At 46.4% G+C, this 27,542-nt stretch overlaps 3 protein-coding genes across 3 annotated transcripts; all 3 read right to left on the reverse strand.

The window, feature by feature from the left end:
- Positions 1–133: 133 nt before the first annotated feature.
- LOC140305287 (NACHT, LRR and PYD domains-containing protein 3-like) lies at positions 134–12,483 on the reverse strand. The gene is made up of 13 exons (XM_072384063.1): positions 10,638–12,483; positions 10,246–10,413; positions 9,902–10,144; positions 9,646–9,816; positions 9,354–9,527; positions 7,757–7,806; positions 7,124–7,686; positions 6,980–7,035; positions 5,343–5,557; positions 4,990–5,255; positions 4,766–4,882; positions 4,543–4,684; positions 134–1,214 (listed from the first exon to the last, which is right to left on the reverse strand). The coding sequence occupies exons 1-13, from the start codon at positions 12,419–12,421 to the stop codon at positions 892–894; spliced, it is 4,272 nt and encodes a 1,423-aa protein (XP_072240164.1). The 5' UTR covers positions 12,422–12,483; the 3' UTR covers positions 134–891.
- A 32-nt stretch (positions 12,484–12,515) lies between these two features.
- Positions 12,516–16,415, reverse strand: LOC140305141 (uncharacterized). The gene is made up of 5 exons (XM_072383903.1): positions 16,369–16,415; positions 16,075–16,148; positions 15,896–15,959; positions 13,516–14,861; positions 12,516–12,523 (listed from the first exon to the last, which is right to left on the reverse strand). Exons 1-5 carry the CDS (start codon positions 16,413–16,415, stop codon positions 12,516–12,518), a joined length of 1,539 nt encoding a protein of 512 aa, XP_072240004.1.
- Positions 16,416–18,143: 1,728 nt separating this feature from the next.
- On the reverse strand, positions 18,144–25,590 carry LOC140304933 (uncharacterized). Its single transcript, XM_072383724.1, has 7 exons — positions 25,387–25,590; positions 22,834–23,142; positions 22,343–22,654; positions 21,803–22,081; positions 19,379–19,480; positions 19,167–19,261; positions 18,144–18,936 (listed from the first exon to the last, which is right to left on the reverse strand). Exons 1-7 carry the CDS (start codon positions 25,430–25,432, stop codon positions 18,892–18,894), a joined length of 1,188 nt encoding a protein of 395 aa, XP_072239825.1. The 5' UTR covers positions 25,433–25,590; the 3' UTR covers positions 18,144–18,891.
- Between the last annotated feature and the right edge of the window lie 1,952 nt (positions 25,591–27,542).

Genomic DNA, 27,542 nt, shown 5'->3' on the forward strand with positions numbered 1-27,542 from the left:
CATACATATGAGAATGACCCCGTGCACACTGTCCGTATAAAGGGTTTCTTTTTGATATAAGGGGGGTGACAAACATCGGTTCACATCATCCTGAGATTGCTGCTGGACTGAACCGACGTAGAATGATTCAGTTTAATCAGTTTTATTTTATTTGAGCCCCACAGCTGAACACGACACTTTATCAGGAGGAAACGCGTCAGCAGGTGGTATTTCTGAGCCATGAATCCTGCTTCATGAGATGGAGAAGTGGGAGAAAAGACCCTTTGAATAACTTTTGTGTATTTTTATAGAAAGAAACATTGTGTTTGCTGTAAATACAGAGGTGATGTGCTAATTATATTATGTCTTTATGTCTTAAGAACAACTATCAGATGTCATAGAAATACATTTTGACTTCAGTGCACAGGTCAGACTTTTATAGCTGCACCAAAGCAGGCTGTAACGCCTGCAGGCAGAGATCAGGGCAGCACATCACAGGAAGCTTCATCTCTGCAGGACTTCTGCCAGCATCAGACCACAGCCATCACACTGCCCACATCTGGAAATGATGCAGAGGTTTATTAATATGCAGCTAACAGATTTAAAGCTGCAGAGGAAAAACTAATCAAATGGGAGGAAGTAGGACACGAGAAGAGGAAACTCATCAAAATGTTTCTGTGGAGTCGCCTGGCTTCTGCTTTTATTTCCCATGTGTTGGGATGTTCCTGATGGGGCAGGATCTGGATATCTGTTGGTGTTTCTCAGCTAAAAGTTCACAAATACAACAAAGTTCTCCCATTTGCTGCTGGGCACAGGAGGAGTTACAGCTTCTGATGTTTTACATCAGCTTAATGTTGCAAAGCTTCCTCCACCTCATCCTTAATCAACATGTTCTCTCCTCAGACGTGCGCCTCAGATTAAGCCGAACTCGTCGCACAGGTACGGATCATCATCAGCGAAGGCGGCGATCATTTTGGAACTGGCCTCTGCTCCTTTCTTCCTCACCGTGTCGATGAGGTCCCGGGCTTTGTCTGCTCGGGGTTTTTCTTTGGCGTCCTCGGCCTCGGCGTCAGTTATCACTCGGCAGTGCTGCAGAACATCCAGCAGCTTGTCCAGAACCGGACGGGACACCTGATTGATGAACTGCGGCCGGATGATTCGCAGCTTCTCGTCCGCTGATGTGCTTTTTTCCCGCCGCAGCCGACTCTCGCCTGGATCAGCAGCTGAAGGTGGAACTGGACACAGAAATCTGATTCAACAATCAGCAGCTGCAGCTCAACAGAGAGAAGACAGAAACAGGAAGAATCTCTTTTTCCTGCCTGTCTGTGGCTGCTTCTTAAAGAACTTCTCAGGTTTTCTGTGTAAATGTGACACTAAAGTTTTATCTCTCCTCACTGAGGGGTGTTGCTTCAACTGTTATAATCTAACATGTATGAAAAAAAGCAGATCCATCATCCATCCATCCATCCATCCATCCATCCATCATCCATCCATCCATCCATCCATCCATTATCCATCCATCCATCCGTCATCCATCCCTCCATCCATCATCCATCCATCCATCCATCCATCATCCATCCATCCATCATCCATCCATCCATCATCCATCCATCCATCCATCCATCATCCATCCATCCATCATCCATCCATCCATACATCCATCCATCATCCATCCATCATCCATCCATCCATCCATCATCCATCCATCATCCATCCATCCATCCATCCATCCATCCATCATCCATCCATCATCCATCCATCCATCATCCATCCATCCATACATCCATCCATCATCCATCCATCATCCATCCATCCATCCATCCATCCATCCATCATCCATCCATCCATCATCCATCCATCCATCCATCCATCATCCATCCATCCATCATCCATCCATCCATACATCCATCCATCATCCATCCATCATCCATCCATCCATCCATCATCCATCCATCATCCATCCATCATCCATCCATCCATCATCCATCCATCCATCCATCCATCCATCCATCATCCATCCATCCATCCATCCATTATCCATCCATCCATCCATCCATCCATCCATCATCCATCCATCATCCATCCATCCATCCATCCATCCATCCATTATCCATCCATCCATCCATCCATCCATCCATCCATCCATCCATCCATCAATCCATCCATCCATCCATCCATCCATCATCCATCCATCCATCCATCCATCCATCCATCCATCATCCATCCATCATCCATCCATCCATTATCCATCCATCCATCCATCCATCCGTCATCCATCCCTCCATCCATCATCCATCCATCCGTCATCCATCCGTCATCCATCCATCATCCATCCATCCATCCATCCATCCGTCATCCATCCGTCATCCATCCATCATCCATCCATCCATCCATCCATCCATCCATCCATCCATCATCCATCCATCCGTCATCCATCCGTCATCCATCCATCATCCATCCATCCATCCATCCATCCATCCATCCATCATCCATCCATCCATCCATCCATCCATCCATCCATTATCCATCCATCCATCCATCCATCCGTCATCCATCCCTCCATCCATCATCCATCCATCCATCCATCATCCATCCATCCGTCATCCATCCGTCATCCATCCATCATCCATCCATCCATCCATCCATCATCCATCATCCATCCATCATCCATCCATCCGTCATCCATCCGTCATCCATCCATCATCCATCCATCCATCATCCATCCATCCATCCATCCATCATCCATCCATCCGTCATCCATCCATCCATCATCCATCCATCCATCCATCCATCCATCATCCATCCATCCATCCATCCATCATCCATCCATCCATCATCCATCCATCCGTCATCCATCCATCCATCATCCATCCATCCATCCATCCATCATCCATCCATCCATCCATCATCCATCCATCCATACATCCATCATCCATACATCCATTAGTCATCCATCCATCCATCCTTCATCCATCCATCCATCCATCATCCATCCATCCGTCATCCATCCATCCATCATCCATCCATCCATCCATCCATCCATCCATCCATCCATCATCCATCCATCCATCCATCATCCATCCATCCATCCATCCATCCATCCATCCATCCGTCATCCATCCATCCATCATCCACCCATCCATCCGTCATCCATCCATCCATCCATCCATCCATCATCCATCCATCCATCCATCCATCGTCCATCCGTCATCCATCCATCATCCATCCATCCATCATCCATCCATCCATTGTCCATCCATCCATCATCCATCCATCCATCATCCATCCATCCATCCATCCATCATCCATCATCCATCCATCCATCCTTCATCCATCCATCCGTCATCCATCCATCCTTCATCTATCCATCCGTCATCCATCCATCCTTCATCCATCCATCCATCATCCATCCATCCATTGTCCATCCATCCATCATCCATACGTCATCCATCCATCCGTCTGTTTATCCATCCATCAGCCATCCATCATCCATCCATCCGTCATCCATCCATCCATCGTCCATCCGTCATCCATCCATCATCCATCCATCCATCATCCATCCATCCATTGTCCATCCATCCATCATCCATCCATCCATCATCCATCCATCCATTGTCCATACATCCATCCATCCATCATCCATCCATCCATCCATCGTCCATCCATCCTTCATCCATCCATCCGTCATCCATCCATCCTTCATCCATCCATCCGTCATCCATCCATCCATCATCCATCCATCCATCATCCATCCATCCATTGTCCGTCCATCCATCCATCATCCATACGTCATCCATCCATCCGTCTGTTTATCCATCCATCAGCCATCCATCATCCATCCATCCATCCATCCTTCATCCATCCATCGTCCATCCATCCATCATCCATCCATCCATCCATCCTTCATCCATCCATCCATTGTCCATCCATCCATCCATCCATCCATCCGTCATCCATCCATCCGTCTGTTTATCCATCCATCCTTCATCCATCCTTCATCCATCCATCCATCCGTTTATCCATCCATCCATCTATCCGTCATCTATCCATCCATCCATCCATCCTTCATCCATCCGTCATCCATCCATCCATCCATCCATCCATCATCCATCTCCATCCTAGGTTGTCCTGGTGCCAAGTGTACCTATGGACACCCTTATGCCTGAACATGGTGTTCGTTATGGAGAGTCTCACTGTCATTGCCCACATTTAAGCTCCCCAGCAGAACGAGGGAGGTCTCCTGCAGGAGCACTCTCCACTGCCTCCTCCAGGGACTCCAAAAAGGGAGGGTACTCTGAACTGCTGTTTGGTGCGTAAGCACAAACAACTTCTCCAAGTCCAAGGTAAGGTGACTTCTCTCCCAGAGAGAAGGGTCCTATTTCTGTTGCCTCTGAGCGGATTTCATGTCAGTTTCCTGACCATCCACTCCTAAAACTGTGGCCTCTGTGGAAGTTAAAGACCCACAGAATCCACAAACACTTCAGAGAAGTCCTTCTGGACAGCGAATCTTTGACCCTCAGAGTCTGAGACCTGCTGCCACAGACTCTGTGCTGCTGTGATTACCTGAAAGTTGGAGGCTGTACTCCCACACGTGTGTCTTTTCTGGATCTTTGATCATCACAGTGACTTCCTCCGTGCCGGGCGGCAGGATGATCTCAAACGTTGCGTGGTAGTTTGGTCCATAATTTAAAAAAAACTCAGCCTCCTGCAATGAAATGGAGATAAGTCCTTCTTAAATGTGTTCAGGCTCGTGTTCTCTGGCAGCAGAGAGCAGTCTGACACCCACTTTGGGCTGTATGGTGAAACCTCCGGGGTCACTGTGGAGGCTGTAGGTTTGGCCCATGTGGAAGCGACAGAAGGACGGGGCCTGGATGAACTCAGAGTCTGTGTGCTGCGCTTTCACCTTCAAACCAGAACATTTTGTTAGCCAGCGTGTCGGATCTGAATCTGAGCACTTACAGTTTAAGGACTTTATGGCGAGCGCTGTGTGACTTAAAGGTGACAGTTTACGTCTCGCAGAGGTACGTTGCTCGGCAGCAGGATGACGCTGAGGATGCTGCGCAGACTGCGCATGTGTCTCAGGAACAGCAGCGTTTGGCCATAAATCGGCTTCGTCACGAAGTCCTTAAAGCGCTTCACAACATCCCACACGATGCCAAAGGCAGAGAGGTGCGGGACGTCCACGACCACGTGGGTTTCAGTGACCTCCAGCGGCTGAATGATGCTCACTCCATCGTCGGTGATGTGCACCACAGACAGGCTCTCAGACACCAGAGCTGCGAACACACAGGAGCAGACTGAGACTGCACACCGAGGGTAAATACTGCTTCTGCTGGCTGGTCTCCACACAGAGGAGTTCTTACCAGGGTCAGGTTCGCAGTGTGGGAGGTGCAGCTGACTGATGGAGTCCTGAGGACACTCGATGCCGAACAGCGGCCCCCCGGCCAGCTTTTGAGCCGGATGCAGCAGCTTGTCGTCCCAGATCAGAGTCTTGTACGTCACCTCCCCCTCGCGGGTCGCAGTGAACACCAGACCAGTCAGAGAACACTGGAACAAACCTGAGCCCGGGAACCTGAAGCTGAGCGACACAGAAATTTAAAAAGGATGCATGATCACAATCTGGGTCGTACAAGCAGAAGCAGAAGAAGTTGGGACAGTAAGAAGAAAATAACATGCTGATTCTGACATTTAATTCCTTTTTTTGTCCACAAATGTGTTAAAACAATGTTCCTCAGAGAAAGACTGGAAGGGATCTGCATATTTCTGCCTCTACAGAGCAGAATATCATTAAAGCATTCAGGGAATCTGGAGGAGTTTCAGTGTAAAGGACGAGGGAGCAAGCCTAAGCTGGACCCCGTGACCTCTGACCCCTCAGACGCTGCATCAAGAACCGTCATTCATCAGCAGCTGATAGAAGCACCTGGACAAGGGATTACTGTGGAAACCTTTGTCAAGCACCACAATACAGAGTTCCATTCCCAAGCTTTACTGTGCAGGAAAGAAGCCTGATGTTAACCTCGTCCACTTCTCTGGGCTCGGAGGCGTCTGGGATGGACCGTCACACGGTGGAAACGTGTGCTGTGGTCAGACCCATCAGTATTCCACATCTTTGTTGGAAGAAATGGAGCAAAGAGCAAAAGCAGCATCCAGCCTGCTGTCAGCAGCCAGTCCCTGCAGCCAGGCTCTGTGATGGTATGGGGTTGGATCAGGGGGCAAAGCTCATTTCCACTTCTGTGACGGCAGCATTAATGCAGAAAAGCTCCCTGAGATTTTACAGCAACATATGCTGCCTTCAAGGCCACATCTTTTCCAGGGACGTCCCAGCATTGTTCAAGCAGACCATGGAAAACCACATTCTGCCACCTTCCAAAGGCCTGGCTGAGGAAGAAGAGGTACGGGTGCTGGACTGGCTGCCTGCAGTCCTGACCTGTCCCCAGCAGAGAAACAACCACCCCCCCGCACTGCTGCACACCTTAAGAAGAAGAGGGTACGGCTGCTGGCTGCCTGCAGTTAGCTTCAAGACCACAGATGATAGGTACAGATGTGCCACGTTAATATGAAAGCTGTCAGTAAAGAGCGACTAACGCCAGCGAGCAGCTCGACTTAATCAGCATTTAGGGGATAATTCCTGCATCTTCTGACGTCTTTGTGTCAGTTCAGTTTGGGGAACCACACATATGTTAACTGTGTAACTCATATGTTTTCCATTATTCTGAACAGATCAACCGGGCCTTATGTGTCTAAAGCAGGCAGATTTCACCAGAACAAGCCTGAATCTCATATTTAAGACTGGATTATGATCATATAATGGTTGAGTGGCAACTACCAGCCTCTCTGTCTCTCTGTGTCTGTGTAGACGGGCAGCAGCTTGGCACCCATCACAATTTCTGAACTCTCATGTTGGCCACATCAGAAAGAATAATGTGAGCGGGCCAACAAAGAAGGATCTGAGCAGTAAATCAGAAGCGAGGCCTGTGGAGTGGCAGCCTGCAGGTCCTACCTGTATGAAAGGCCGATCCTCTCCCGGCTCACCTCAGGCGTGAAGTTTGAACGAGTCTGGAACCCAGAAAGGACAAAAGAACCCCGTTTCACCACAGATGCACAGCTGTAATGCAGGTTCTGCTGGGCAACAAAAAATACTCACAGCATCCATGTTCAGCTTGGCCACAGTGGACAGAGTCAAAGATCCACACCCAACTAAGAATGCTGGGTACAGAGGCTCAGTGAAGGTGGAGCGCACGGCGTAAATGAGAGTTTTTCTGTCAGCAGCCAGCGAATAGAAACACAGAACACCAGCCTGCCAGTCCACAAACAGTCCAACTCTCTTTGGTCTGGACAGGAAAGCTTTGACATCGATGAACGGCACCGGTACAAAGGTCCGTAGATTTCCGTGTTGGAAGCAATAACCGTCTGAGGAAAAGTTATCGAAGCCCCAGCTGTCGTCGCTGCTGCCAATCTCACTGTCCCAGCCCTTCCTCTTCAGACTCTTATAGGCCACAGCAATTCTCACCAGTCCTGTCCACTCCACCTCCCAGTAGCAGCGAGCCGTCAGAGCCTCTCTGCACAGGACCTGGTGGCTCTGATCAAACCTGTCCGGATGAGCAGGGTAGGGCTGCTCCTCTGTGCTGTGGCTCACCTCCCTGCTGCACTCAGAGAGGACCAGGTAGTTGTTCACAGAGTCGCGGTCAAACGTCAGATCACAGGCGTCTTTGGAAGAAACCACCAGAGTTAGGCTTCAGTTTGGGGTTGAACAGAGCAGAGGTTCTGTGGCACTTACACTTGTTCAGGAGCTGTGGGTTGACCCAGTGTTCTTCATTCTGCTCCACACTGAGGAAGAGGAACAGATGTCATCAAACACCCAACATCTGCCCCCTGAAACCACTGCCATCCGAGCAGCTCTGACCAAACTCAAGCTGAACACTGATATTCGTTTTCTTTATTCCACATGTATTACTTCACCATCAGCCAACATTTGTCACAAGATGTGGTAGAAACCAAATATTCTGAATAGAATACAAGATGGATGGATGTTTATCCTGTTTATTTAATGTGGTGCCTATTTCGTCTTATTTCTTGTGTTTATAGATTTTCTTTCTCTCAACTGCTGAGCTCCTATCAACTTTCCAGCTGAATGAGATATATATAGATATATATAGATAGATATAGATCATCTTTCTACAGTTTATGTGAAACACACTAAATGTGTGAATACATAAAGAGATTAACATGTCCTTTATATCATATATATGTCTGAGGCTTAGAAAGTCGACTGATAACTGACATAATGTCAGAAATAAAATTAATTTCAGGCGTAAATTACATTTAGACTGGTTACAAATGAGTGTTACTTAAAACAGAAAGTTTTCACTACTTTAACTTAAATAAATACTTTCTTTAACTCGGAGCTGAGCTGGAAAAGTCCCTCTGGGTTCAGTCGCACTTTTTTTTTACTTCTTTCTGTCGTTTTTTACGCAGAAAACACGCAGCGATGAGTCGCTTATTTATTTAATCCGTCTTAGAAAAAGAAGAGCTTCGTCTCACATCTATCTGCAACCTTAATGCTGAGCTCCACTTCCTGCTTCCTACGTTTAAAAACTCGGCTGAACTTTACCGACACATCGTCACATGTCTCCACGGCAAGCAAAAAGAAGACTATTAATGTCAGGAAAAATGCTTCTTATTGGCTTATTTCTTATGACTGGGTTTTAGGGCTGCATCAAGGGGGGAAACATAGAAATATGGTGTTTATTTCCTGACTTTTACTGGAATAAAGTCAAAAGGTGGAGAATAAGAGAACAAAGTTTGCATTCAGTTTAAAAGTCGAAGTTTCGAGGAAAATAAACATAAAATTTCAGACTGAGAAGAAGGAAGAAAACCAGCATGAAGCATCCTGTGAAAATGTTTGAAATTCCTTCTCTTTCAGCTCCTAAGTGTCTTTTAAAAGAGAAGATAATTCTGTAATTCTGGCAGCTGATGATGGACGGATGCAGCAGTGTGAACTCAGTCTATTTGACCAGAGGAGTCTGTTCTCGACAGTTTGACTCTATTCTCAGATTTTCCACTTTATTCTTCACATTTTAGTCTAATTATTGAAGTTAGAAGCAGTTTTAAAGTAAATCTCAGGTTGATATGAGCAGGGATAAAACAGGAAAACTGATAATTATACAATCTAATCAGTACCTGCTGAGGTGTCATCGATAGATTTGGTGAATGCTTTTTGAGCTGAAAGAATCAATCAGAAGCTATAGAACTCGCCCCGTGTTGTGGAGCTCTTATGGACAGGTCTGAGGATGTTTTCATGGATTTCAACACTAAACTGTTTCTGTTTGACAGCCAAATAAAGGCCTGAGCGTGAAGCTGCACAGTGAACCAACTTGAGCTTTTCCAGGCGACACTTTGGGTCCTCCAGCCTCTCTGAGAGCAGCTTCACTCCACACTCTCCTGGATGGTTGTAGCTCAGGTCCAGCTCTCTCAGATGGGAGGGGTTGGACTTCAGGGCTGAGGCCAGAGAAGCACAGCCTTCCTCTGTGATGCCACAACATGACAGGCTGCACAGAAAAGGACGCTTTATCAAACAAAGGCCACACAAACGCCCTGAGCTGATGCCAACAGGTGCTACTGCACAGCCTTAAACTAGAGGAGGTGAATCAGGAGGTGAGTCAGTACCTCAGTGTCTCCAGGCGACATTTTGAACTCCCCAGTCCAACCGACAGCAGCTGCACTCCTAAATCCTGCAGCTCGTTGCGACTGAGGTCCAGCTTTCTCAGCTGGGTGTTTGAGCTGAGGGCTGAAGCAAACACCTGGCAGCATTTACTTCTCAGGTGGCAGCCAGTCATGCTGCAACCAGGACAGAAACAACAGAAACTCATGTTACAAACAACTGTAAAAATGAAGAAAAACCTGTCGCTTTGTGCACTTTCACCTGAAGTCCTTGAGTTTACAGATGGGCCCGATCAAGCCAGAGGGAATGACAGTCAGCAGGCTCAACTCATCCATGAACTCGTCATACTCTCCAGTCTCCTCTTTTGAAAAATACCCACTTTGATCCTTTTGATATCCATATATGCAGCTCGTGAGGCTCAGTGCTGTCAGCTGGGATTGCTTTGACTGAAGGATGGAGGCCAAATTGTGGCAGTTCTGAAAAGCTAGACTGAATCCAGACAGTCTGCAGAGCAACATCAAGTTGTGATGATTAATAATTACTGTGATTCAATATTTTAAAATTATTTAACCTTAAAGTCTGCAGAAAGAGTTTCTCTCACTGACCTCAGTGTCTCCAGTTTACAGCCTGAACTTCCCAGTAAGAAAAAGAGTTCATAACGGAGATCATAACCATCATCAGAAACCAGGCACAGGTCTTTCAAGCATGAGTCAGCTGACTGAAGGGTGGACAGCAGGATTTCAAGGTGGGAACTCAGATGAATACTCCTGAGTCTGTAGAATCAAGAAAAGCAGCGAATTAGAGAGTCGTTTAATTCCTTCTAAACATTTCTGTCTCCACCTTACAAAAGCTTTGAGTTCCAGGAGCGCCTGGAACTGGCTGAGAGTCTGTATCCATCTCAAAGATTACAAAGCTTGTGCATGTGGAGCAAATTAGGTGAAATGCAGATGGAAACATTTAGCTTTTTACTTTAAATTTGAAATATTCTAATACTTACGCAGCCTTCCTGCAGTTACCAATTAGCAGAAGAAGTTTCTCAGTCCCAAAAGCTGGTAGAAAACATTTAGTCAGGTCGAGTTCTTGGATCACTTCCCCTGATATCTGCAGCAGGGTGGACAGCACCGAGCAGTCGATGGTGGAGAGTCTGGCTCCTGAACTGAGATACCTGCTGATGTCATCCTGGAATCTCTCCTCTTTCAGCTCAAACTTGCAGAGGAAAAGGTTCATGCACCTCTCTGCTGGGATGTTTCCTGCGTGGAAATGCCTCAGGTACGCCTTCATCTCCTCAGCGGTGTCTGAGCTGCTCGTTGCTGGTGGAAGGAAACCCCGCAGCATCGCCTGGTTGGACTCCAGTGAGAGTCCAAGGAAGAAACAGAGAAACAAGTCCAGCTGCCCGTTCTCACTCTGCAAGGCTTTATCAACGACCTTCTTCTGCAACTCAGGCAGGCTCAGATCTGCGGGGTCAGCGCCCAGGAAAGACTTCAGAGTGCCGACGTTCTTTGCCTCACAGCAGCGCCGCAAGTAAAGAGCTGCGAGGAACTCCTGAAAGCTCAAATGCACAAAGCTGAACATCTTCCTCTGGTGCAGACCTCGCTCTTGCTTGAGGATCTCTGAGCAAAATCCACAAAACACAGAAGCTTCGTCAGCATCAATGCCGCACTCTCTGAGGTCCTCTTCATAGAAGATGATGTTTCCTCTCTGCAGCTGTTCCCATGCCAACCTGGACAGGTTCAGGAGCAGAGCGTCTTTCTGAGACTTGGGCATCTTCCGGCCCTTCTTCCTTGTCCCATATTTCTGTTCTGATCTTTGTGTTTGAATTCGTAAATAATGGACGTACAGCTCTGTCATTGTTGTGATGCTCCGGCTCTTTTCGTCACTCCAACCCTTCCTAAACACCTCAGCAATGATCCAACAAAAGATTGGGATGTGGCCCATGAAATAGAAGCTTATCATCCCACTGAGCCGCGACAGCACATCTTCAGCCGGGCTGAATCTCACTCTGAAGTAGCTCTCTCTTTCTTTATCTGTGAACCCTTGCACTTCTGTGACCTGGTCGATGTACTCAGAAGGAATCTGACCGGCTGCTGCCGGCCGGGAAGTTATCCAGAGCAGAGCGTGAGGCAGCAGATTCCCTTTGATGAGGCTGATCAGCAGCACATCCACTGTGGATCTCTGATTCATGTCGCTCACGCTGATGCTTCCTTCGAAGTCCAGCTGAAATCTGCTTTCGTCCAAACCATCGAAGATGAGCAGCAGCTCCGCGCTGTTGAGTTGTTTTGCATCTTTTAGGGCCTTCAGCTCAGGGTAGAAGTGGAGAAGCAGCTGCAGCAGACTGTAGGCTCCCTCTCTGAGCAGGTTCAGCTCTCTAAAGGGGAGCACAAAGATCAGGTCAATGTGTTGGTGGAGTTTTCCTTGGGCCCACTTCAGGGAGAAGTTTTGCACAGTCAGTGTTTTCCCGATCCCAGCGATCCCTTTTGTCATCACCCTTCGGATCGTCTTGTTTTCTGTGGGGTGCTGTTGGAAACGGTTTCTCTGGGGTTTGAAGACATCCAAGCTGCTGCTCAGCTGATAGTCCATCTCTGCATGTGGTGACTGCTCATGAGGGATCCTAAAATGATGAAGAACCTCATGTGATATGCAGCCATCTTGGTGCGGCTGCCTGGTGATGTAGAGTTTTGTGAAGACTTGCTCAAGTCTGGACTGACTGTCAGATGTTCCCTCATATATCCGTGTAAACTTCTTCTGAAGATGTGCTTTAAGCTTCTGTTTAATGTCCTTCATGATTTCACTTCCTTCCACATGTGCAGCTCTGTCACCACATTCAGGGTGTCCTGCAGATTTACGTGACCCCCCTGAAACAGAGCACAAAGCAGAGTTACTGAGCTTTTAAAACATTACGTCACTGGAGCTGCTGCTGGAGCTGCTGCTGCTGCTGCTGGAGCTGCTGCTGGAGCTGCTGCTGCTGGAGCTGCTGCTGCTGGAGCTGCTGCTAGATCTGCTGCTGGAGCTGCTGCTGGAGCTGCTGCTAGAGCTGCTGCTAGAGCTGCTGCTGCTGGAGCTGCTGCTGGAGCTGCTGCTAGAGCTGCTGCTGGAGCTGCTGCTGCTGGAGCTGCTGCTGGAGCTGCTGCTGGAGCTGCTGCTGGAGCTGCTGCTGGAGCTGCTGCTAGAGCTGCTGCTGCTAGAGCTGCTGCTGGAGCTGCTGCTAGAGCTGCTGCTGCTGCTGGAGCTGCTGCTAGAGCTGCTGCTGCTGGAGCTGCTGCTGCTGGAGCTGCTGCTGGAGCTGCTGCTGGAGCTGCTGCTAGAGCTGCTGCTGCTGGAGCTGCTGCTGGAGCTGCTGCTGGAGCTGCTGCTAGATCTGCTGCTAGATCTGCTGCTGCTGGAGCTGCTGCTAGAGCTGCTGCTGCTAGAGCTGCTGCTGCTGGAGCTGCTGCTAGAGCTGCTGCTGGAGCTGCTGCTAGAGCTGCTGCTGGAGCTGCTGCTGGAGCTGCTGCTAGAGCTGCTGCTGGAGCTGCTGCTGCTGGAGCTGCTGCTGGAGCTGCTGCTGGAGCTGCTGCTGGAGCTGCTGCTAGAGCTGCTGCTGCTGCTGGAGCTGCTGCTAGAGCTGCTGCTGCTGGAGCTGCTGCTGGAGCTGCTGCTGGAGCTGCTGCTAGAGCTGCTGCTGCTGGAGCTGCTGCTGGAGCTGCTGCTGGAGCTGCTGCTAGAGCTGCTGCTGCTGGAGCTGCTGCTGGAGCTGCTGCTGGAGCTGCTGCTGGAGCTGCTGCTGGAGCTGCTGCTAGATCTGCTGCTAGATCTGCTGCTGCTGGAGCTGCTGCTAGAGCTGCTGCTGCTAGAGCTGCTGCTGCTGGAGCTGCTGCTAGAGCTGCTGCTGGAGCTGCTGCTAGAGCTGCTGCTGGAGCTGCTGCTGGAGCTGCTGCTAGATCTGCTGCTAGAGCTGCTGCTACTAGAGCTGCTGCTAGAGCTGCTGCTAGAGCTGCTGCTGGAGCTGCTGCTAGAGCTGCTGCTGCTAGAGCTGCTGCTGCTGGAGCTGCTGCTGGAGCTGCTGCTGGAGCTGCTGCTAGATCTGCTGCTAGATCTGCTGCTGCTGGAGCTGCTGCTAGAGCTGCTGCTGCTAGAGCTGCTGCTGCTGGAGCTGCTGCTAGAGTTGCTGCTGGAGCTGCTGCTAGAGCTGCTGCTGGAGCTGCTGCTGGAGCTGCTGCTGGAGCTGCTGCTGGAGCTGCTGCTGGAGCTGCTGCTAGAGCTGCTGCTGCTGCTGGAGCTGCTGCTAGAGCTGCTGCTGCTGGAGCTGCTGCTGGAGCTGCTGCTGGAGCTGCTGCTAGAGCTGCTGCTGCTGGAGCTGCTGCTGGAGCTGCTGCTGGAGCTGCTGCTGGAGCTGCTGCTGCTGGAGCTGCTGCTAGAGCTGCTGCTGGAGCTGCTGCTAGAGCTGCTGCTGCTAGAGCTGCTGCTGGAGCTGCTGCTGGAGCTGCTGCTGGAGCTGCTGCTAGATCTGCTGCTAGATCTGCTGCTGCTGGAGCTGCTGCTAGAGCTGCTGCTGCTAGAGCTGCTGCTGCTGGAGCTGCTGCTAGAGCTGCTGCTGGAGCTGCTGCTAGAGCTGCTGCTGGAGCTGCTGCTTGAGCTGCTGCTAGATCTGCTGCTAGAGCTGCTGCTACTAGAGCTGCTGCTAGAGCTGCTGCTAGAGCTGCTGCTAGAGCTGCTGCTGCTGGAGCTGCTGCTGCTGGAGCTGCTGCTGCTGGAGCTGCTGCTGCTGGAGCTGCTGCTGGAGCTGCTGCTGCTGGAGCTGCTGCTAGAGCTGCTGCTGGAGCTGCTGCTAGAGCTGCTGCTGCTAGAGCTGCTGCTGGAGCTGCTGCTGGAGCTGCTGCTGGAGCTGCTGCTAGATCTGCTGCTAGATCTGCTGCTGCTGGAGCTGCTGCTAGAGCTGCTGCTGCTAGAGCTGCTGCTGCTGGAGCTGCTGCTAGAGCTGCTGCTGGAGCTGCTGCTAGAGCTGCTGCTGGAGCTGCTGCTGGAGCTGCTGCTAGATCTGCTGCTAGAGCTGCTGCTACTAGAGCTGCTGCTAGAGCTGCTGCTAGAGCTGCTGCTAGAGCTGCTGCTGCTGGAGCTGCTGCTGCTGGAGCTGCTGCTAGAGCTGCTGCTGTTGGAGCTGCTGCTGCTGGAGCTGCTGCTGCTGGAGCTGCTGCTGCTGGAGCTGCTGCTAGAGCTGCTGCTGCTGGAGCTGCTGCTGCTGCTGCTTTAGTGTTGGGAAGTTCGACTCTTTTGACTGAATCGGATCATTTACTCTGGAACAGTAAATTGAACGAATCTTTGAACGAATCATTTAGTTCATTTTTCCAGCAGGTGGCGCTGTAGCCCTACTGTGGGCGTTGCACAAAACGGCCACGGTTCTAAACACTTAACACTGAAGGAAACATAGTTTGCTTCAGCTGAGCTAACAAAATACAATACACAAAATGCCACAAACAATTCAGACCATGTGAAAACCTGGGAAAGCAAATACACAATAAGGTGACTTGTGTCTGTATCCTCCCTGCCATTGTTGTTTAAAGCCCGGCACTGACTCAGTAGCTGTCACGTGACAAATTAACGAACGAGAACGATCGTTCAGCCCTGTCACGTGACAGCTGGTAGAGAACAAGTGAATGTAAAACTCACATTGATTTTAACAATTAGTAACACAATTAAGTGAGAAAAAAGTAACAATAAGGTCCCTAAAATGTTAAATAGTGCATTTATTGTGTCTTATTATTATTACTATTATTATTATTATTATTATATTACTTTATGGTAGAGTATAACACATAATCAATATGTTGATATAATTTTCAAAAGTATCTATTCACATTATTACATTACATTACATACAGTAGGAAACACGTCATTTTATAGGCTGTTAATGAAGAGATTCACGGACAACTGATAAACTTCTCCAAATATCACACTTGCCTTGCTTTGTCTTTGTCCTGTAAAAACCTTCTTTGAGCTTCCTCTCCCCATCATTTATTGACATCCTGTCGCTAGGATACGTCCCGATCTCACAGTGTTTTTAGCCGCCAGCAGTTGAGTCGTGAACGGATAAAAACTGTTTCCTGTCCTGCTGACTGAGTTTATGCAGCAGCCGCCGAAGGATACTGCATGAAAATAAAAGATTAGTTCATATGGAACGAATCGTTCACGAACGAGACATCACTACTGTTAACAAGCCGTGTTACTGTGGAGCTTTTAAAAGCCGCAGAGTCACTTTAAAGCTGTAAAGCCTGATCTTACTTTTCTATCCAACAGCGCGTCACTGCGTCTTTCTCCGTCTCACCAGTCGTGGTTACTTCCTCATCTGGTAAAAAAAAAAAAAAAAAAAAGCGAGTGTTGGATCCCAGCTGCACTGAAAGGAAGCTCTGTGTGGCGTGTATGCACAATAATCATTAAATATAAAATCATAAGCGTAGTACAGTGGCCGACACGCGCAAACTTTGCAAACTTCAAAACACAGTGAAAGTTCGCCAGGCCGCTAGGGGGCGCCGACCTGTGGGAAATCCACCAGAGTGACGAAGGAGAAGAAAGAATTAGATTAAAGCAGCTAAGATTAGCTACATAACTCCGCTGCTCTTCTATTATATGGTAAAAGATTACGGAAAAGTGTTTAAAAAAGACAAAAAGTACTTTTTACTGTTGGATTTGTTTTGCCGTTTGCAACGCGTTTGCACTTGTCGGCCACCGTAGTTTAGAAATCTAAACACACTGACTCTGAGGAGTTGTCATCATAGATATATAAAGATATAATGATGTCCATGGTTGTCATATATTCGCGTAACAGTTTAAGTTAAATGAATTTTATTAAAATCTTATAACCGCAGTGAAGCGTTAATTATTCAAATGTTCTTCAAAACTCTGAACTAGTTGATCACAGGCTTGTTTTCCTCATTCCCTCCACTGCAGTGTGGACTATTCAGTTCTCATCATTACTTTTCACACCTCCCGCATTGTTATTGACAGACTCCAGTTGTGAAATGCGTGTTCTATAATCTGCATTTATCAAATGTCTGTGTGGAAATCAGTCATCAGGGGGCGGGATGTTTGGTCACGTCAATCAAACGGGAACGCGGACGCACGCCAACAAAAAAACAGTGCAAATCAGGTCAGAACTGCACCGGCATGCAGCACGAGACAAAGGGAGGAAAGCGCGACTCGTAGAACTAAGGAAAGAAAATGCAGCTACAAGAAAGACTGGGAAATATCTCTCCCAGTGAACCCAGTGCAAGGAGAGTCTGGGGAAGTTAGAGGAAACACAGGAAGGCCATAACCTTATTAAAGCACTATGATTGAAAGTATTCTGTGTAATTGTACACAGTCTGGTGTGTTAACTCGAGAGGAGCTGGGAAATAGTATGAAAGCTCCATGCTGACTATGTTTTTTCTTATGTGAGAGAACCTGGGAAAGTTGCATTTGAATAAGATATATTTGTTAAGTTTTTATTTGCAGTCTGTTGCACTGAATCCACCAGATGGCAAAGATAGTAATGTTACAGCTAAGGGGCAGAGTAGGGAGGCTTATTTAAATTGGTATCCCACACCTGGTAAAGCTCACCTTCACAGCTGTGCAGCAGATCAGAAAAGCTACTTCCTGTGAAACGTTGCTCCTCTAACACACCTCCCTGTTGGACTACTGACCTCAGAGATATTTACACATTAACAGCTTTAGTGATATGACGGATTGATCGATGCAAAGTCAGTACAAATGCAGAGCTGCAAAAGGAATAGATTGCATTGTGTTTTCACATCTGTAATAAACTCTGTCAGAAGTACAATATGTTAACAGCTGATGAATAAAACTGTTCTGTTTGCACTTACCTTGGTGAACTTTGCTGCCTCTCTTTGCTTTCTTCAGCTTCTCTCGGTCAGTCACGGCTTACCTCAACATGCTGCGTTTTCACAGCCTGGCTCATATCTTTAACCGGCTCTGGCTGATTCGCCCTGATTTGCTCAGCGATGTTAAACTGAATAAAATGAGCCGGCTGTATGTGATGTGCAGCCATGATAAGAGCTCGTAACAATGAGAGACTTCACAGCTGCATTTTCATCTGTAACTATCTGACGTATTTCACTCTGGACCCTGCTGTTGTGTTAATAACTGAGATGAATGAGTCAGAATGTGAATGTATTGTGATTTGAACAGAGAATATGGCTTATGTTGAGTGGTCATTTTGCTATGTGCTGGTGTTGAATTCATCACAAATTAAACCTTTTTCTAAATAAATTCTCCTTCATATCTCTATTCATCTGGAAAATGACATTTTCCAACAAACAGGAGATGAAGTGATCGGATTTTTCACCTCTAAAGTAAGATATTAGACAGTCTTATATTATTATCTGGATATCTGCTAAATAATGAGGCCTGTCCCAGCAGCAAAGGACAAGTGGAAGCAGCAGGGCTGCAGCTCTTACTGATCAGCCTGTTTAAAGCAGCTCATACGTGAGTTTTAATCATATCATCATGTTACATCAGAAAAACACAGCAAACGAAATACAAAAAGGAGAAACAAAGAACAAAAACAAATTTTTTGGTACATTTGCTTTACAGTTAATGCACAAAGATGCTGTTCAAACAGCTCAAAGTAAAATCTGCTTAACTTAAAGTTTGTCCTGATTAGCTTCAGAAAATAAGGAGCTCACATCATCTGCATCTTCTCTCCCTGCATCATCTAGAAAACTGTACATCTTCAGGCTTAAAACTTTCCTTCCTGATAAAGCTTATAGTTAGGGATGGCTCAGGTGAGCCTGAAACATCCCATAGTTCTGCTGCTATAGGCCCAGCCTGCTGGGGGAGCTCCCATGATGCACCTCTCCTCCCTCCATGTACAGATGACATCATTGCTGTCATTAACTTGTGTTTCTCTCTCTCAGCAGGTATCTCTGGCCTGGTGTTACGCTGCTTGTTGTCCCCTCTTTCCTGTCCTCTCAGCCCCAGCTGGTCCAGGCAGATGGACCCTTCCTGGTTCTGGTTCTGATGGAGGTTTCTTCCTGTTAAAAGGGAGTTTCTTCTATCCACAGTCGGCTCGTGCTCGCTGTATTAAATAATGAATTGGATTGTATTTGACCTGAAGTGGACTGTTTCTTTGTGCCTTCAGATGACATTTGATGTGATTTTGTGCTTTAAATCAAACTGAATGTAGTGGCTCATTTATTAAAAACAGTTGGGTCCTCCGAAAGCATGAAGAGATGGAGAACTGATGAGCTTGTTGGTGAAGGTAAATTCTGGAAATGTAGCACTTAATTCAGTTCCTCATACTGTTGCAGCAGAGGTTCATCACCGCTCTGAGAGAAGAACATAACGAGCACAACAGAAAAACTATTAACTTTGAATGATTCACACTTTTTTCACATTAATTTGGACGACTTCTTTGACTCAAAGAATGTTTTTGTAGTTTCATCGGAGTCTGAGTAACAGAATAAGATCCTTATTGATTTTCCAGAGTGTGTTTCCATAAAGTTTATTCATCAGAAAATAAAAACTCACTTCTATCAAACATTTTTAACATCGATACCTGTAAGGTCCTGTTGTCCTCAGGTGACTCAGGGGACTCAGGGGACTCAGGGGACTCAGGGGACTTCACCCGTTGTAACGGTATTTCACAACAAGCTGGATTGGAAATAAGAGAGAAACAATAATCTGAAGAAGCTCCACTGCTGTTTTGTCAAAGACTAAAAACATTAAAAGATAGATGTGCAAAATGTAAAGAAAAATCAATTCACATACTTGTTTCTCTTGTTTGGTTTTTGCATCGACGTGTGAGACACACAACTACTGCCACCACAAAAAACACCCCAACAACTACACCAACAATAACAGGATACCAACCTATAAAGGAATGAAATCATAAAACATTCACTGTTTCATGTTAAATAAAAATCACTTTGTTTGATCATTAACGTAGACACACACGCCTACAGATGAGGCTGCTATCAGGAGCTCCAGGACATTTCAGCATGTAGAAGAAGGTGGAGGATCGAACCTTTAACATTAATGATGCTGATGAGAGGCTAAACTAAAATAATGGAAATGTAATATTTGGCGGCCGTGGCTCAGTGGGTCGTCCAATAACCTGAAGGTTGGTGGTTCAATCCCCACTCCCACTGCTCAAGGATTGGTGGACTGACAGCTGGAGGGGTGGCAGTTCCTTGAGCAAGGCACTGTACCCCCATGCTCCCTGGGTGAATGGCTGCCCACTGCTCCAGTGTATGGCACCTGTCTCTATAAGTGTGTGAGCCTGTGTATGTGTGTGTCAACAGGTGCCACCTGGATGGGTTAAAAGTGGAGGACAAATTTTGAGTGTATGCATGACAATAAATCTGATCTTAATCTAATAATTATCTATAAGGAGTCCTATCGGGCCTTTTTGGCCAGTGGGACTTTGGAAGCCGAATGATGGGTACCGAATGGGCCAAGCGGATCGCAGCCTCAGAGGTTTCTGAGGCGAAAACTCGGGAGGAGTTCGGTGAGACCATGGAGAACGACTTCCGGATGGCCTCGAAGAGATTCTGATCCACCATCCGGCGTCTCGGGGGGGAGCGGCTCATTGTCAACACTATGTATGGTGGGGGCAGGGCTCTGCTGACCTCAACTAGGGACGTTGTGAGTTGGTGGGGGGAATACTTCGAGTCGGAGAGCTCGGAGACGGGGCCTCTCATTTCTGGGGCTGAGGTTGTTGAGGTGGTCTGGGTTGGCTGACACGCCTCTACAACATCGCGTGGACATCGGGGACAGTGCCTCTGGACAGGCGGATCGGGGTGGTGGTCCCCCTCTTTAAAAAGGGAGGCCGGAGGGTGTGTTCCAACTACAGGGGGATCACACTCCTCAGCCTCCCTGATAAGGTCTATTCGGGGGTACCGGAGAGGAGGATCCGTCAGACAGTCAAATCTCGGATTCAGGAGGTGCAGTGTGGTTTTCGTCCTGGCCGTGGAACAGTGGACCAGCTCTATACCCTCGGCAGGATCCTGGAGGGTGCATGGGAGTTCGCCCAACCAGTCTACATGTGTTTTGTGGACTTGGAGAAAACGTTCGACCGTGTCCCTTGGGGTGTCCCGTGGGGGGAGCTCCAGGAGTATGGAGTGCCGGACCCCTTGATAGGGGCCGTTCGGTCTCTGTATGACCGGTTTCAGAGTTTGGTCCGCATTGCCAGCAGTAAGTCGGATACGTTTCCGGTGAGGGTTGGACTCTGTCAGGGCTGCCCTTTGTCACCGATTCTGTTCAAAATTTTTATGGACAGAATTTCTTGGCGCAGCCAGGGCATTGAGGGACCGATTTGGCGACCTCAGAATTGGGTCTCTGCTTTTTTGCGGATGATGTGGTTCTGTTACCGTCGTTGGGCCGTGACCTTCAGCTCTCACTGGAGCGGTTTGCAGCCGAGTGTGAAGCGGCTGGGATGAGAATCAGCACCTCCAAACCCGAGACTATGGTCCTCAGCTGGAAAGTATAGAGTTCAAGTATCTCGGGGTCTTGGTCACAGTGAGGGACTAATGGAGCGGGAGATTGACGGGCGGATTGGTGCAGCGTCTGCAGTGTTGCTCTGCACCGACTCGTCGTTGTGAAGAAGGAGCTGAGCCAGAAGGCGAAGCTCTCTATTCACTGGTCAATCTACGTTCCTCACCTATGGTCACAAGCTGTGGGTAGAGACCGAAAGGATAAGTCGCGAATACAAGCGGCCAAAATGGGCTTCCTCTGCAGAGTGTCTGGGCTCTCCCAGAGATAGGGTGAGAAGCTCAGTCATCTGGGAAGGGCTCGGAGTAGAGCCACTGCTCCTATGCATTGAGAGGAGCCAGATGAGGTGGCATCTGGTTAGGATGCCACCTGGACGCCTCCCTGGGGAGGTGTTCTGGGCCCGTCCCACTGGGAGGAGACCCCGGGGGAGACCCAGGACATTATGGAGAGACTATGTCGCTCGGCTGGCCTGGGAACGCCTCGGGGTCCCCCCGGAAGAGCTGGAGGAAGTGGCCGGGGACAGGGAGGTCTGGGTTTCTCTGTTAAAGCTGCTGCCCCTGCGACCCGACCCAACCCGACCCCCGGAGAAGCGGTAGATAATGGATGGATGGATAGAATTATCTAATTTTTATTAAAGTATCTGTTGTCACTGTAAACAGAAGCCATGATCTGAAAGTCTGCCTCAGACTGAATGAAGTGTACCTGAGCTGTGAGTTGGACACCACTGGGTGGAGTTGAGTGTAACCGTCTCAATACTGACAGGGTTCTTTGCCTCACAGGTGTAGATGGCTTCAAATGTCTGGATCTCCAAAGGGAGGCTGAGGTTGATGGAGATATTGTGGCTGCTCGTCTGATTTATTCTTTTCTCGTCCTTATACCAAGACAGGCTGACATCAGGTGAGTTCTTCACAGAACAACTTATAGAGCAAAGCTCATCATTCACTGGCTCTGCTGAGGTGATGTGTGGAGTGGAAACAGGTTCTATAAAGAAGAAACACATTGCTCTTCAATTATCAGTTGAACTACCAAACTTAAAGCAGTCAGATGCCTCATTTCTGCACAGGTATGAGTTTCTGCTGAACTACTGAACACAGGCTTACCTGAGGAGCTCCATCAACAGGTGGTTCTGACAACACATTTTACACATTCTTGCCACAGACATTTCTAATGTTCAGAAGCATTCATTTGTTTCTGCACTTAGACCTCAGGCGGAGGCTCAGATAATGATCATAGAACACTTACCGTAGACAATGATGTGAAATTGTTTCAGAATGTAGGGCTCTCTGCCTTTCTTTATCTTAAGACAGTAAAACCCGGTGATGTTTGTCGTTACTCTGAGGAAGGTGAGGTCTCCAGTCTTTGCATTCAGCAGCAGAATATCACGGAAGCTTTCTTCAATAGTGATGATAGAATCTATCCGCTGAGCGATTTGTTTTCCACCAAAATCCGGACCCTGTGTCCACACGACTTTATGGTCCTTCTCTAGTTCCTGCAGTCCAGAGTCCAGAGTGACATTGTTCCCCTCCAGAACATTAACAAGAATAACTCTGTTTTCTAGAAAATCACAAATTATACGGAACAAATTAACATCCCTGCAATGATACGTAATAAATGTCACCACTTTACATAAAATAAGTGATCAGAAAGATGAATGATATTTAGTAGAAAACAGCCGATGCTGACCGACCAAACATATAAGAAACCTTTTTCAGTGCAGTGTTAATGTCTCTTACCTTGGACAGTCAGGTTGATTCTTTCAAGAAACATTCCTGTAAAAGTCTGAGCCAGAAATACTCCAGTGTCATTGACAGTGAGGTTAGAGATGGTGATCGATCCAGTTTCTACATCTGTGTGCAGCCGGCCCTCAAATCTGGTCCCAATGGTAACTTCACCGTTGGTGACGACAGTTATAGCTTCAACAGGAGAATGTCGTCCATAGTTCCAAAGATAGTTCTTGAGCAAAAGGCCTGTTTCGTTAATCTGCAGGGTCACAGTCTCTCCATCTCGCTTTATGACTTTATTTACCTCTGACAAGACAAAGCCTGTAAGGAAAAACATAGAATTAAACATATTACCCAAGTTTTTGATAGATATTTCATTAGTTTACACTCGGGATGGGAATCGAGAACCGGCTCTTCGGGACTTTACATTCCTTTACATTCCTTTAAATAGATCCTTTACATTCCAAACTGTAGAAATAGATCCTTTACATCCCGAACTGTAGAAATAGATCACTTTACATTCCAAACTGTAGAAATAGATCCTTTACATTCCAAACTGTAGAAATAGATCACTTTACATTCCAAAGTGTAGAAATAGATCCTTTACATTCCAAACTGTAGAAATAGATCACTTTACATTCCAAACTGTAGAAATAGATCACTTTACATTCCAAACTGTAGAAATAGATCGCTTTACATTCCGAACTGTAGAAATAGATCACTTTACATTCCAAACTGTAGAAATAGATCACTTTACATTCCGAACTGTAGAAATAGATCCTTTACATTCCAAACTGTAGAAATAGATCACTTTACATTCCGAACTGTAGAAATAGATCACTTTACATTCCAAACTGTAGAAACAGATCGCTTTACATTACAAACTGTAGAAATAGATCGCTTTACATTCCAAACTGTATAAATAGATCACTTTACATTCCGAACTGTAGAAATAGATCACTTTACATTCCAAACTGTAGAAATAGATCACTTTACATTCCAAACTGTAGAAACAGATCGCTTTACATTACAAACTGTAGAAACAGATCGCTTTACATTCCAAACTGTATAAATAGATCACTTTACATTCCGAACTGTAGAAATAGATCACTTTACATTCCAAACTGTAGAAACAGATCGCTTTACATTACAAACTGTAGAAACAGATCGCTTTACATTCCAAACTGTATAAATAGATCACTTTACATTCCGAACTGTAGAAATAGATCACTTTACATTCCAAACTGTAGAAATAGATCACTTTACATTCCGAACTGTAGAAATAGATCGCTTTACATCCCGAACTGTAGAAATAGATCGCTTTACATTCCGAACTGTAGAAATAGATCACTTTACATTCCAAAGTGTAGAAATAGATCACTTTACATTCCGAACTGTAGAAATAGATCGCTTTACATCCCGAACTGTAGAAATAGATCGCTTTACATTCCGAACTGTAGAAATAGATCGCTTTACATTCCGAACTGTAGAAATAGATCACTTTACATTCCAAACTGTAGAAATAGATCACTTTACATTCCGAACTGTAGAAATAGATCCTTTACATTCCAAACTGTAGAAATAGATCACTTTACATTCCGAACTGTAGAAATAGATCCTTTACATTCCAAACTGTAGAAATAGATCACTTTACATTCCGAACTGTAGAAATAGATCACTTTACATTCCAAACTGTAGAAACAGATCGCTTTACATTACAAACTGTAGAAATAGATCGCTTTACATTCAGAACTGTAGAAATAGACCCTTTACATTCCAAACTGTATAAATAGATCACTTTACATTCCGAACTGTAGAAATAGATCACTTTACATTCCAAACTGTAGAAATAGATCACTTTACATTCCGAACTGTAGAAATAGATCACTTTACATTCCGAACTGTAGAAATAGATCACTTTACATTCCAAACTGTAGAAATAGATCACTTTACATTCCGAACTGTAGAAATAGATCACTTTACATTCCGAACTGTAGAAATAGATCGCTTTACATCCCGAACTGTAGAAATAGATCGCTTTACATTCCGAACTGTAGAAATAGATCACTTTACATTCCAAAGTGTAGAAATAGATCACTTTACATTCCGAACTGTAGAAATAGATCGCTTTACATTCCAAACTGTAGAAATAGATCACTTTACATTCCAAAGTGTAGAAATAGATCGCTTTACATTCCGAACTGTAGAAATAGATCGCTTTACATTACAAACTGTATAAATAGATCGCTTTACATTCCAAACTGTAATCACTTTACATTACAAACTGTAGAAATAGATCACGGTTGCTGAATTTGAACGTGACTTCCTGCTCCATGCGTTAGACTGAAGACCACGTCTGTTTGCACTTTTGTTGTTAGCAGAAATTTCCACTGAAGCGTCTTTTCTAATGTTTTCTCACAGTTTAAAGAAACTGAGTTAAAAATGTATCTTCTTCTTAGTTGCGTTTAAAATAATGAACAAACTCTACTTTAAGTCCTAACATCATCAAGTTTGTCCTTTTTATCATCATTCTTTTCTTAAAGTTAGTTATAAATGAATATTTACCCATAATGGCGACGAAAAGTATTCCTCGAAGCATTTCTCCTGCCATCAGTTTCTGTTTGAGGTGCTGACATCCGATAAATGAACTTCCAGAAACTCAGTCTCATTTGAAAAGGAGGAAGAGACGATGTATTCTGTAAAGATGTGAAGCACACTTGTGTTTTCTTTGGCTTTTGGCTCTTTTGTCTTTCACGTAAATGCAACATTTGCAATGAACTTTCTGTGAGAAAAGCCGGTTCTCCTGTATTTGAGGCTGTTTTTTGCTGACGGTGGGGTTTGCATGTCAGAGAAAAAGGAAGCAGAAGCCTCTCTCCTCCCACTGAAAGTGTTTTTTAGCCCCTCCTAACACACTTATATCCAAACCCTTGTGTTCCTGCTCTGCATTCAGGCTCCTGCTGGACAGCAGATCGCTCCGCTGGTAAGGAAATCTGCACAGAACTGCTTACACGATGTCTCTTTGTGCTTTATGACGCTGCTGTTGGAGCACGTTTTGTGTGTTCGTGCAGCTGCTGGTTTGCAGGATTTACTGTTTTATGTGCAGCTTCAGGAAATTCCCAGTCAGCTCAGTGGAGGAAAGGTCAGCGAGGTGTTTGTTGCTGCTTCTTCTTCCTTTTGCAGAACATAAACACTCCAAACTGATCAAATGATCTTAAACCACAAAGCTGCTGGTGTCAGACAGCTTTTGGATTTACTTCTGTGTTTTTCTGGCTCAGGCTCTGCTGAGTTGGCAGGTTGAGACTCGCTGCTTGAGATTGTTGTTCATAAGGAACCGAATCAACTGAACAAAAGGCTGCAGCTGTCTGCTTTGGACTTTGGTTTCAGTCAGCAGCGTCGCCTCAGCAGAGGGTTCCAGGTTCAACTCCCGGCTGGTTCTCCCCGTGTATGCGAGGGTTCTCTCCGGGTTCTCCGGTTCCCTCCCACCGTCCTAAAACACGCATGTTAGGTTAACCGGTGACTCTAAATTGACGCTAGGAATGAGTGTGAGCGTGCATGAATGTCTGTCTTGTGTGTCTCTGAGTGTCTCTGTGATGGACCGACCTGTCCAGGTGCACCCCGCCTCTCGCCCAATGACAGCTGGGATAGGCTCCAATTATTCATGGCAAAAAGTCCCATAAAATGTTCCAGACTGATCTGTTGTCACGTTCAAAGAAAAGTTCTTATTTAATGATGTTGAAGAGTTCTGCCACTAGATGGCAGAAGTGTTTCCAATTAGAGCTGCTTCAGGAAGGAAGAAAAATGCCCTGAAATATGATTTTATATTGTAGAATCTAGAAGAAAATCCGTATTATCATATTAATATAAAATATAGTCCAACTCAGCTTATTTTGCATCCAAGACTATTTGTGTTATTTCAAATAAATTCAGGAATTATCAACCAGTCCAGATGAGGGAGCTCCTGCATCTAAAAAGCAGCTTCAGGCTTCAGATTTCATGCTGATGCTGAACTCCTTCAGTCTTCCAGGCCGTGCATGTGCATGTGCACGTGAACTCTGAGGTTTGTACCAGCTGGGACCGATGTGGGACCCGGTCCATGATACCACTGAAAGAAATAAGAGCAGTTTCTAATAATTGAGGGTTTCTTCTGTTAAAAAACCTCCTCAGCAGTCGGCTGCTGTCGGGGGGTTCAGGGTGAGGTTAACAAACCTTTAAATCAGTCCAATCATTCAGTTTACTTTCCAAACTAAGGCTGGAGATGAGTTTTTGTAGGTGAACACACTCCACCTGTGGGTTTATTTCCTCCTCGTCCTCATCAGTGGGTTTCTTGGTCATTGTCTTGTTGTGCGACTCCCTTCTTATCAGCTTCAGTTCACCTGCAGATGTTCAAACACGTCTTGTGTGCAGCTTTTCATTCTTCTTCTTCTTTCTTTTGGAGCGCAGTTCTTTCTCCATCATTCATCATTGTTTCAGCGTTCTCCTGATGATCGATTCATGAATATTAACGCGGTGTGGGAGGTTTTCAGCTGCTTGGAATACAACATGTGCTCCTTCATATCACGGCAGGCTGCTAAACAACAGCTATTGGAGCGTTTAAGATGAGCCCGACTTTCTATGAGCTCCACGGACTCTGTTTGTCCGATGACTCAGTTCTGGGTCTTTTCCTTAAAGATAAAGGATAAAGTGTACTTCTTCCTGCTGTTAGGAGTCGTTTAGATGTTTTA

The sequence above is a fragment of the Leuresthes tenuis genome, unplaced genomic scaffold (genome assembly GCF_036924035.1).
Source record: "Leuresthes tenuis unplaced genomic scaffold, fLeuTen1.0.hap1 SCAF_4, whole genome shotgun sequence".
NCBI classification, from domain to species: domain Eukaryota; kingdom Metazoa; phylum Chordata; class Actinopteri; order Atheriniformes; family Atherinopsidae; genus Leuresthes; species Leuresthes tenuis.

What these genes read in the sequence shown, in the direction of transcription:
- LOC140305287 (XM_072384063.1), bottom strand. Translation starts at nt 12,421, where the DNA reads ATGAAGGACATTAAACAGAAGCTTAAAGCACATCTTCAGAAGAAGTTT. An exon ending in TGTCGCCTGGAAAAGCTCAA is followed by an intron (nt 7,807 to 9,353) that starts GTTGGTTCACTG and finishes CCTCTTCCTCAG; the next exon opens with TGTGGAGCAGAATGAAGAAC. An exon ending in GTACAGCCTCCAACTTTCAG is followed by an intron (nt 1,215 to 4,542) that starts GTAATCACAGCA and finishes TTCTGTGTCCAG; the next exon opens with TTCCACCTTCAGCTGCTGAT.
- LOC140305141 (XM_072383903.1), bottom strand. Translation starts at nt 16,415, where the DNA reads ATGGACATCATTATATCTTTATATATCTATGATGACAACTCCTCAGA. An exon ending in TATGATGACAACTCCTCAGA is followed by an intron (nt 16,149 to 16,368) that starts GTCAGTGTGTTT and finishes GATTTCCCACAG; the next exon opens with GTCGGCGCCCCCTAGCGGCC. An exon ending in GTTTGCGCGTGTCGGCCACT is followed by an intron (nt 15,960 to 16,074) that starts GTACTACGCTTA and finishes TTTTTTTACCAG; the next exon opens with ATGAGGAAGTAACCACGACT.
- LOC140304933 (XM_072383724.1), bottom strand. Translation starts at nt 25,432, where the DNA reads ATGGCAGGAGAAATGCTTCGAGGAATACTTTTCGTCGCCATTATGG. An exon ending in ACTTTTCGTCGCCATTATGG is followed by an intron (nt 23,143 to 25,386) that starts GTAAATATTCAT and finishes TTTTCCTTACAG; the next exon opens with GCTTTGTCTTGTCAGAGGTA. An exon ending in ATTTCACATCATTGTCTACG is followed by an intron (nt 22,082 to 22,342) that starts GTAAGTGTTCTA and finishes TCTTCTTTATAG; the next exon opens with AACCTGTTTCCACTCCACAC.